Source organism: Oncorhynchus keta, chromosome 18, assembly GCF_023373465.1.
Source record: "Oncorhynchus keta strain PuntledgeMale-10-30-2019 chromosome 18, Oket_V2, whole genome shotgun sequence".
In the NCBI taxonomy this organism is placed as follows: domain Eukaryota; kingdom Metazoa; phylum Chordata; class Actinopteri; order Salmoniformes; family Salmonidae; genus Oncorhynchus; species Oncorhynchus keta.
The window spans coordinates 49,877,226-49,889,048 of NC_068438.1; the positions used below are offsets into that span (position 1 = coordinate 49,877,226).

General features: G+C 45.5%; 1 protein-coding gene across 1 annotated transcript in view; it reads right to left on the bottom strand.

Annotated features, from left to right (window-relative positions):
- gbe1b (glucan (1,4-alpha-), branching enzyme 1b) overlaps positions 1 to 11,823 on the bottom strand; it is a 401,340-nt gene that overhangs the window by 264,591 nt on the left and 124,926 nt on the right. Inside the window, exon 5 of the mRNA XM_052468704.1 lies at positions 7,255 to 7,390. Coding sequence (XP_052324664.1) covers positions 7,255 to 7,390 — 136 coding nt within the window. The remainder of the gene's footprint in view (positions 1 to 7,254; positions 7,391 to 11,823) is intronic.

The following is an 11,823-nucleotide window of genomic DNA, read 5'->3' on the forward strand; positions in this document are numbered from 1 at the left end:
ATCAAGACCAATGGAAGTAGTGGTTCAAAGAAGTGCACTTACGTAGAGGATATGTTGCAATGTGGGACGCACTTGAGTGAATTTGCATCGGCAGAAAGAGTGCTGTGTGCTTCCCCTCCCAATCCAAAAAGGACGGACAAGGAAACGGTAAGCCGAGGAGGAGACGTCGTCCATATCAGAGGCACTCCACAGCAGCAATATCTGCCCGATTTAATACCGTCAATAGCGCAGATCCTACTTGAAATGCAGAAGAATTACAGTAAAGTAGCGTCCCAAAAAAATGTCACCTTCTTGCCTACATAGAGCCCTATGGGCTTGTTAATGGGCTCTGGTCAGAGATTAATGCACTATATTAGGGACTAGAGTGCCGGTTGGGATGAAGCCTTTAAAATTATGTAGGACCTCTGGGACACAGAGGAGGAGCTCAGTTTGGCACGTCTTTATTCAACTGGTATTTAAATAACACTTCCAGTAGTACTACAGAGAGCGAGACAACCATCACATTACAATCGAAGTAAATGTGGTGAAAATCACTACGTTCTCAAGTAGACAAACTATTAATAGTCTAGGACTCTATTCAGTGTTTCATGTTATATCTAATAAAACATTGAGTAAAGCAGATCAAGAATCTCCAGCAGATCTGTGATTTGATGTATCCAGGTAGGTGTGTGTGTGCGTGTGTGTGTGTGTGTGTGTGTGTGTGTGTGTGTGTGTGTGTGTGTGTGTGTATACGCAGGACACAGGGGGAACCAGAGACTGGTGTTAATAGTGATGAATGGTTCAGAGGGACATCAGAAGGAAGCAGACAGACAGCCAGCTGAGTCCAGACCCGTTTCCCAAACAGAACCCCATTCTCCCTTTTTGTAGTGCACAGCCTTTGACCAGGGCACATAGGAATCTGGTCAAACATAATGAACAAAATAGGGAATAGGGTGTTGTTTGGGACACTGGTCTGAGCACTACACCCCCCCCATCCCCCCACATCCCCATCCCCCTTCTCTGTTCAGTGGTAATGACCACTTCAGGTGTCTGGATGGATCTGGCAGAAGACTGCAAACAGGATGTTGACTGCAGAGGTGGCTTTGTTCTGCAGCAACCTGACAGTCTGGCTAGGGTTCCCATACACACAAATCACATTTTATTGATCTCGTACAGATATTTGCAGATGTTATCGCAGGTGTAGCAAGATGATACTTTTTTTTGTTTGTTCCAACAGTGCAGTAATACCTAGCAATAAAAAATACACACACATAATCCAGAAAAATCAATGTCAGAGACAGGAATATCATATATATACTATTATATATATATATATATATATTATATATATATATATATATATATATTATATATATATATATATATATAGAGAGAGAGAGATAGGAGGGTCTAACTGGGCCAATCTGAACTTCTTCTTCATCCTGAGATTGAAGAGGCTGTGTTGTGCCTTCTTCACCATGCTGTCTGTGTGAAGGGACCATTTCTGGTCGTCAGTGACGCCGAGGAACTTCACTCTCGGTGCCGTCTATGTGGATGGGGCGCGCTTTCGCTGCTGTCTCCTGTAGTCCATGATCAGCTCATTTGTTTTGTTGATGTTGAGGGAGAGGTTATTTTCCTGGCACCACACTACCAGGGCTCTCACCTCCTTTTTGCAGGCCGTCTTTATTTGTTGGTAATCAGGCCTAATACTGTTGTGTCGTCAGCAAACTTGATTGAATTGGAGAAGTGTGTGGGCACGCAGTCATGGGTCAACAGGGAGTATACAGGTGGGAGCTGACCACGCACCCTTGTGGGACCCCTGTGTTGAGGATCAGTGTGGCAGAAGTGTTGTTCCTTACCTTAACTACTTGGGGTCGGCCCGTCAGGAAGTCCAGGACCCAGTTGCACAAGGAGGGTTTCAGAACCAGGGCCCTAAGCTTAGTGATGAGCACTCTGGTGTTGAAGACTGAGCTGTAGTCAATGAACAGCATTCGTACATAGGGCAGTGTTCAGTGCAAAGGTGATTGCATCGTCTGTGGATCTATTGAGGCGGTAAGCAAATTGCAGTGGGTCTAGGGTGTCAGGTAGGGTGGAGGTGATATGATCCTTGACTGGTCTCTCAAAGCACTTCATAATGACAGAAGTCAATTGCTACTGTGCGATAGTAATTTAGTTACCGTCGCTTTCTTGGGTACAGGAACAATGGTGGACATCTTGAAGCAAGTGTGGACAACAGACTGGGATATGGAGAGTTTGAATATGTCCGTAAACACTCCAGCCAGCTGGTCTGCACATGCTCTGAGGACACGGCTTGGGATGCCGTCTGGGCCGGCAGACTTAAAATAACGTACTCACGTCGGCCACAGAACGGGAGCACAAAGTCTTCATGAACAGCAGGGGCCCACGTCGGTGGCTCAATGTTAATTTTCCTCAAAGCATGCAAAGGTGTTTAGCTCATCCCGGAGCGAGGCATCGCTGTCCGCGACATGGCTTTTCCTTTATAAAACAGTGAGGAGTTTCTGCCACATATGTTTATAATCTGTTGAATTGTGACTAAACTTTGTCCCTGTACTGTTGTTTTGCCTCCTTGATTGCCTTATGGAGGTCGTAGCTGGTCTGATTATACATTTTCGTGTTCCCAGTCCCCTTGCACAATGCAAAATGTATTTTTTTTCACACTTCATTTTGACAGTTTGCGTGATCAAAACCATCCTGAAGCATAAAGTCTTATTCGTCAGACCAATGTTGAACAGTCCTTACCATGGGAGCTTTTATAGCTTTCTTCCTATAGGTGGAATGGAGGATGAGGTAAGGCATTGTAGCGGTCCTGGAAGGGAGTTAGCAACGATCCAGGGTCCGTGTTGCACGTGTAGCACTGGAGATGGTTTCCAGTTGTGTTTCTCAGATTTCCTAGCCACGATAATGCAGTCGGGTATGTGATGTTGAGGTATTCCAGATGGGGATAAAACAAAGAGTCTTAAGTTCCTGTTACTACAATCACACCATGAGTTATTAATCACAAATGCTCGTTCTTCCTGTCCAATGGATGGGGAGAATATATATCCAGAGAGAGCCCAAAAAAGTCAGTGTATGTTACAGACCCTGATCTCTCTCTGGAAGGAGATCCTCGCCCTGAGCTTGTCTACTTATTAGTCCAGGGACTGAACGTTAGTGAGTAATATACTCTGAAGCGGTGGATGGTATGCACGCCTCCTGACATTGACTAGGGCCCTACTCCTTCTACCGCTTCTCCAGCATTTTGGTGCAGCCCAGGGATAATGAGAGCAGGAAGATCAAACAAAAGAATCCAGGTTATGTTGATTTTCGATCTAATATCCAGAAGTTATTTCTGGTTGTAGGTAATAATACAAGAAATGTTCTCAGCAAATAACGTTTTTAAAAAATAATAATAATTCTGCAAAGTTGTCTAGAAGCAGGGAAACCGTGTCGGTCGGCGCCATCTTGCCACGTGCACACACACACACACACACACACACACACACACACACACACACACACACACACACACACACACACACACACACACACACACACACACACACACACACACACACACACACACACACACACACACACACACACACACGGCTGGGTCCGAAGAGGCCCTTGAACAGCGCTGGCTCGTGTTTGGGATAGACAGACAGTAGCACAGCAGGTCACCAGGCAGGGTCAAGGACCACTGCTACTCTGATGGAGGAGCATAATGACAGAGAATGACCTCTCCTCTCCTTCCCTCCCCTTTCCCATCTCCTCTCCTTCCCTCCCCTTTCCCCTCTCCTTCCCTCCCCTATCCACTCCCCCTCTGCTCTACGACCCTCGCTTCTCTCCCTCGTCATCCACCCTCTCTCCCCCCTCTCCTCTCCTTCCCTCCCCTTTCCCCTCTCCTCTCCACTCCCCCTCTGCTCTACGACCCTCGCTTCTCTCCCTCGTCATGCACCCTTTCCCTACTCCCCTCTCCTCTCCACTCTCCCTCTGCTCTACGACCCTCTCCACTCCCCCTCTGCTCTACGACCCTCGCTTCTCTCCCTCGTCATACACCCGTTCCTGTTCTCTCCTCCCCTTTTCATCTGTTGAGTTTCTAAACTTTAAACAAAGTCTAGTCTTGTTAGAAGTGTACACACAAGTCTTTCAAAGCTTACATCTGTGTACTTTATAACAGTCTCTTGGATGGTAGAAAGACAAATGAGGAGATGCTTCTCTGTTCAGGACTGACCATCCCCTTTACAGCCCTACACACACTACTAGATGAAAGAGAAACCATGTTTTAGCACTTTCGTGTTTATCAGACCTGTAGCAGACAGCAAAACACCAGCTCAACGATTTGCTGTAGCTAAAAGGCTGGAAGCAGGGGAAGGAAATGCATGTGTTCGGACAGGACGTCTGCATCCCAAATGACATGCTATTCCCTATATAGTGTACTTCTTTTTGAACAGGGCCCATAGGGATAGAGTCTAGTGCACTATATATGGGATGGTCTGCCATCAGCCTAAATGTATTATAACCATAGGAATATAATTGCTACAACGGGTTTCCCATTGAAGTGAACGGTTCTGTGATGATGGGTAGCTATAGGGAATAGTTATTCTACTTATTTGGTTATAGCCTTGGTTCAGGTGCCTGTAGTAAACTAAGCTAGCGCTAAAATCTGTTGGTCAGGTCTAGATAGCTCTGATCTGTGGCCCAGGTCTAGAAAGCTCTGATCTGTGGCCCAGGTCTCGATAGCTCTGTGATCTGTTGCCCAGGTCTAGATAGCTCTGTGATCTGTTGCCCAGGTCTAGATAGCTCTGTGGCCCAGGTCAAAATAGCTCTGTGATCTGTGGCCCAGGTCTAGATAGCTCTGTGATCTGTTGCCCAGGTCTAGATAGCTCTGTGATCTGTTGCCCAGGTCTCGATAGCTCTGTGATCTGTTGCCCAGGTCTCGATAGCTCTGTGATCTGTTGCCCAGGTCTAGATAGCTCTGTGATCTGTTGCCCAGGTCTAGATAGCTCTGTGATCTGTTGCCCAGGTCTAGATAGCTCTGTGATCTGTTGCCCAGGTCTAGATAGCTCTGTGATCTGTTGCCCAGGTCTAGATAGATGAGATATGTTGCCTAGTTCTAGGTAGATCTGATCATAGCACTGAGACGGCACCTGTGAAGGTGGTAAATTACATTGTAATGGCATCAGACCGAGGCTCTGCATCTGTCCTCGTGCTCCTAGACCTTAGTGCTGCTTTTGATACCATCGATCACCACATTCTTTTGGAGAGATTGGAAACCCAAATTGGTCTACACGGACAAGTTCTGGCCTGGTTTAGATCTTATCCGTCGGAAAGATATCGGTTTGTCTCTGTGAATGGTTTGTCCTCTGACAAATCAACTGTACATTTCGGTGTTCCTCAAGGTTCCGTTTTAGGACCACTATTGTTTTCACTATATATTTTACCTCTTGGGGATGTTATTCGAAAACATAATGTTAACTTTCACTGCTATGCGGATGACACACAGCTGTACATTTCAATGAAACATGGTGAAGCCCCAAAATTGCCCTTGCTAGATGCATGTGTTTCAGACATAAGGAAGTGGATGGCTGCAAACTTTCTACTTTTAAACTCGGACAAAACAGAGATGCTTGTTCTTGGTCCCAAGAAACAAAGAGATCTTCTGTTGAATCTGACAATTAATCTTAATGGTTGTACAGTCATCTCAAATAAAACTGAAGGACCTCGGCGTTACTCTGGACCCTGATCTCTCTTTTGAAGAACATATCAAGACCATTTCAAGGACAACTTTTTCCCATCTACGTAACATTACAAAAATCAGAAACTTTCTGTCCAAAAATGATGCAGAAAAATTAATCCATGCTTTTGTCACTTCTAGGTTAGACTACTGCAATACTCTACTTTCCAGCTACCCGGATAAAGCACTAAATAAACTTCAGTTAGTGCTAAATACGGCTGCTTGAATCCTGACTAGAACCAAAAAAATGTGATCATATTACTCCAGTACTAGCCTCTCTACACTGGCTTCCTGTCAAAGCAAGGGCTGATTTCAAGGTTTTACTGCTAACCTACAAAGCATTACATGGGCTTGCTCCTACCTATCTCTCTGATTTGGTCCTGCCGTACACACGACCCAGGCCTCCTAATTGTCCCTAGAATTTCTAAGCAAACAGCTGGAGGCAGGGCTTTCTCCTATAGAGCTCCATTTTTATGGAACGGTCGGCCTACCCATGTCAGAGAAGCAAACTCGGTCTCAACCTTTAAGTCTTTACTGAAGACTCATCTCTTCAGTGGGTCATATGAAGGTGAACGGAAAGGCTCTGGAGCAACGAACCGCCCTTGCTGTCTCTGCCTGGCCGGTTCCCCTCTTTCCACTGGGATTCTCTGCCTCTAACCCTATTACAGGGGCTGAGTCACTGGCTTACTGGGGCTCTCTCATGCCTTCCCTGGAAGGGGTGCGTCACCTGAGTGGGTTGATTCACTGATGTGGTCATCCTGTCTGGGTTGGCACCCACCTTGGGTTGTGCCATGGCGGAGATCTTTGTGGGCTATACTCAGCCTTGTCTCAGGATGGTAAGTTGGTGGTTGAAGATATCCCTCTAGTGGTGTGGGGGCTGTGCTTTGGCAAAGTGGGTGGGGTTATATCCTTCCTTTTTGGCCCTGTCTGGGGTGTCCTCGGATGGGGCCACAGTGTCTCCTGACCCCTCCTATCTCAGCCTCCAGTATTTATGCTGCAGTAGTTTATGTGTCGGGGCTAGGGTCAGTTTGTTATATCTGGAGTACTTCTCCTGTCCTATTCGGTGTCCTGTGTGAATCTAAGTTTGCGTTCTCTAATTCTCTCTTTCTTTCTCTCTCTCTGAGGACCTGAGCCCTAGGACCGTGCCCCAGGAGTACCTGACATGATGACTCCTTGCTGTCCCCAGTCCACCTGACCGTGCTCCTGCTCCAGTTTCAACTGTTCTGCCTTATTATTATTCGACCATGCTGGTCATTTATGAACATTTGAACATCTTGTTCTGTTATAATCTCCACCCGGCACAGCCAGAAGAGGACTGGCCACCCCACATAGCCTGGTTCCTCTCTTGATTTCTTCCTAGGTTTTGGGGAGTTTTTCTAGGGAGTTTTTCCTAGCCACCGTGCTTCTACACCTGCATTGCTTGTTGTTTGGGGTTTTAGGCTGGGTTTCTGTAGAGCACTTTGAGATATCAGCTGATGTACGAAGGGCTATATAAATACATTTGATTTGATCTGTTGCCCAGGTATGTAATCTCTTACCCAAGTCTTTTATTCGAGGCAGGACATTGGTTGTGAAGTTGGTGTAGGAGGCGACTTTAGGGTCAGGTGAGGCGATGCCCACGTGGGACTCGTAGATCCGTAAACTCTGGGGCTTCTTGGGGCGAGGGTGGATGTGCTGGAGGGGAGGAGAAGAAACGTGATGAGGAACAGCTGAAACGTGAAAAACTGAAACTAGATTTGTTAACATGCTTCGATAAGTCTGGTTTTCCAACCAACCAGACAAGCAAACAACAACGTATGGAGGTGTTCAGTTAAAAAGGGGCAATCTGCATTTTTAAACAATAACAAAGTTACTACCCTGCAACTGTTTTGGGAAAAAGCTGAAGGAGAAATATGACCATTAAAATACATAGAGCTAATGGATGCAAGGGCAATTTATTGGTCACATACACATGGTTAGCAGATGTTATTGGTCACATGGTTAGCAGATGTTATTGGTCACATGGTTTGCAGATGTTATTGCTCACATGGTTAGCAGATGTTATTGGTCACATACACATGGTTAGCAGATGTTATTGGTCACATGGTTAGCAGATGTTATTGCTCACATGGTTAGCAGATGTTATTGGTCACATGGTTTGCAGATGTTATTGCTCACATGGTTAGCAGATGTTATTGGTCACATACACATGGTTAGCAGATGTTATTGGTCACATACACATGGTTAGCAGATGTTATTGGTCACATACACATGGTTAGCAGATGTTATTGGTCACATACACATGGTTAGCAGATGTTATTGGTCACATACACATGGTTAGCGGATGTTATTGGTCACATACACATGTTTAGCAGATGTTATTGGTCATATGCACATGGTTAGCAGATGTTATTGGTCACATGCACATGGTTAGCAGATGTTATTGGTCACATACACATGGTTAGTAGATGTTATTGTGAGTGTAGTGAAATGCTTATACTTCTACATCCAACAGTATCTAACAGGTAATATATAACAAATTCCACAATAACACCTTATACACACAATCTAGTAAAGGAACGGGATGAGTATAAAGGAACGGGATATATAAAGGAACGGGATGAGTATAAAGGAACGGATGATATAAAGGATGAGTATAAAGGAACATGAGTATAAAGACAGGATGAGTATAAAGGAACTAGTATAAAGATGAGTATAAAGGAACGGGATATAAGTATAAAATATATAGATGAGCAGTGACAGAGAGGCTAAGATGCAATAGATAGTAAAGAATAGATAGTGAAGGATACAGTATACAGTACATACATATGAGAAGAGTAATGTGAGATATGTAAACATTATTAAAGTGGCATTATAAAGTGACTGGTGTTCCATTTATTAAAGTGGCCAATGATATCAAGTCTGTAGGTTGGCAGCCGTCTCTCTGTGTTAGTGGTGGCAGTTTAACAGTTTTCAAACTCTCTGTCCCAGCTTTGATGCACCTGTACTGACCTCGCCTTCTGGATGGAAGCAGGGTGAACAGGCAGTGGCTCGGGTGGTTGTTGTCCTTGATTATCTTTTTTGTCCTTCCTTTGACATTGGGTGTTGTAGGTGTCCTGGAGGGCAGGTAGTTTGCCCCTCTGTGATACATTGTGCAGACCGCACCACCCTCTGGAGAGCCTTGCGATTGAGGGCGATGCAGTTGCCGTACCAGGCGGTGATACAGCCAGACAGGATGCTCTCAATTGTACACCTGTAAAAGTTAGTGAGGGTTTTCGGTGACAAGCCACATTTCTTCACTCTAATGGAGGTGATGATTGAGTTGGAGGCGTGCATGGCACAGGAAGAGGGCTGAGAACGCACCCTTGTGGGGCTGCAGTGTTGAGGATCAGCGGAGTGGGGATGTTTCCTACCTTCACCACCTGGTGGTGGCCCGTCAGGAAGTCTAGGACCCAGTTGCACCGGGGCGGGGTCATTAAGGGTCAAGCTTAATGAGGAGTTTGGAGGGTACTGTTGTTGTTGAATGCTGAGCTGTAGTCAATTAACAATATTCTTACATAGGTATTCCTCTTGTCCAGATGAGTTAGGGCAGTGTGCAGTATGATGTCGATTGCATCATATGTGGACCTGTTGGTGTTGTAAGCAAATTTAAGTGGGTCTAGGGTATCAGGGTGGAGGTGATATGATCCTTGACTAGTCTCTCAAAGCACTTCATGATGACAGAAGTGTTCCGTTACCTTAGCTTTCTTGGGAACAGGAACAATGGTGGCCATCTTGAAGCATGTGGGGACAGCAGACTGGGATAGGATTTGATTAAATATGTCTGTAAACACACCAGCCAACTGGTCTGCGCATGCTCTGAGGACGTGGCTTGGATGGTATCTGGGCTGGCAGCCTTGCGAGGGTTAACATGTTTAAATGTTTTACTCACGTTGGCCACGGAGAAGGAGAGCCTACAGTCTTTGGTAGCGGGCCGTGTCGGTGGCACTGTTTTGTCCTCAAAGCGAGCAAAGAGGTTGTTTAATTTGTCTGGGAGTAAGACTTCGATGCCCGCGACGGGGCTGGTTTTCTTTTTGTAATCCGTGATTGTCTGTAGACCCTGCCACATACACGTCTCGCGTTTGAATTGCTACTCCACTTTGTCTCTATACTGACACTTTGCTTGTTTGATTGCCTTACGGAGGGAATAACTATACTATTTGTATTCAGTCATGTTTCCAGTCACCTTGCCATGATTAAATGCGGTGGTACATGCTCTCAGTTTTGCGCGAATGCTGCCATCAATCCAAATCAAATTGTATTTGTCATGTACACATGGTTAGCAGATGTTAATGCAAGTGTAGCGAAATGCTTGTGCTTCTAGTTCCGACAATGCAGTAATAACCAACAAGTAATCTAAATAACAATTCCAAAACTACTGTCTTATACACAGTGTAAGGGGATAAAGAATATGTACATAAAGATATATGAATGAGTGATGGTACAGAGCAGCATAGGCAAGATACAGTAGATGGTATCGAGTACAGTATATACATATGAGATGAGTATGTAAACAAAGTGGCATAGTTAAAGTGGCTAGTGATACATGTATTACATAAGGATGCAGTAGAGGATATAGAGTACAGTATATACGTATACATATGAGATGAATAATGTAGGGTATGTAAACATATTAGGTAGCATTGTTTAAAGTGGCTAGTGATATATTTTACATCATTTCCCATCAATTCCCATTATTAAAGTGGCTGGAGTTGAGTCAGTGTGTTGGCAGCAGCCACTCAATGTTAGTGGTGGCTGTTTAACAGTCTGATGGCCTTGAGATAGAAGCTGTTTTTCAGTCTCTCGGTCCCAGCTTTGATGCACCTGTACTGACCTCGCCTTCTGGATGATAGCGGGGTGAACAGGCAGTGGCTCGGGTGGTTGTTGTCCTTGATGATCTTTATGGCCTTCCTGTAACAATAGGGGTGGTGTAGGTGTCCTGGAGGGCAGGTAGTTTGCCCCCGGTGATGCGTTGTGCAGACCTCACTACCCTCTGGAGAGCCTTACGGTTGTGGGTGGAGCAGTTGCCGTACCAGGTGGTGATACAGCCTGACAGGATGCTCTAGATTGTGCATCTGTAATAGTTTGTGAGTGATTTTGGTGACAAGCCACATTTCTTCAGCCTCCTGAGGTTGAAGAGGCGCTGCTGCGCCTTCTTCACGATGCTGTCTGTGTGAGTGGACCAATTCAGTTTGTCTGTGATGTGTATGCCGAGGAACTTAAAACTTACTACCCTCTCCACTACTGGTCCATCGATGTGGATAGGGGGGTGTTCCCTCTGCTGTTTCCTGAAGTCCACAATCATCTCCTTAGTTTTGTTGACGTTGAGTGTGAGGTTATTTTTCCCTGACACCACACTCCGAGGGCCCACAATTTAATAGTCACAGTGGGTACATCTCCTATACACATCTTTATAGACCCGCTCACCGAGTCAGCATATACGTCAATGTTATTGTCTGAGGCTACTCGAAACATATCCTAGTTCGCGTGATTGAAGCAACCATGAAGCGTGGAATCCGATTGGTCAGACCAACGAGACCTAAACACGGGCACTTCCTGTTTTTGTTTCTGCCTATAGGAGGGGAGCAACAAGATTGAGTCATGGTCAGATTTGCCAAAAGGAGGGAGGGGGAGGGCCTTGTATGCATTGCGGTCGAGCATGTTACTCGCTCGTGTTCTGCAATCCATATGCTGATAGATTTTTAGGTTGCCTTGTTCTCAAATGAGCTTTGTTAAAATCCCCAGCTACAATAAATGCAGCCTCAGGATATATGGTTCCCAGTTTGCATAAAGTCCAGTGAAGTTCCTTGAGGGCCGTCTTGGTATCCGCTTGCGGGGGATATATATATGGCAGTGGCGATAACTGAGTTCTCTTGGGAGATAATACGGTCAGCATTTGATTGTGAGGAATTCTAGGTCAGATGAACAAACGGACTTGAGTTCAAGTATGTTGTTACAATTACACCATGAGTCGCTAATCATGAAACATACACCCCGCCCTTCTTCTTACCAGAGAGATGTTTGTTCCTGTCGGCGCGATGCGCTGAAAACCCCGTTGGCTGAACGGACTCCGACAGCATGTCCCAAGC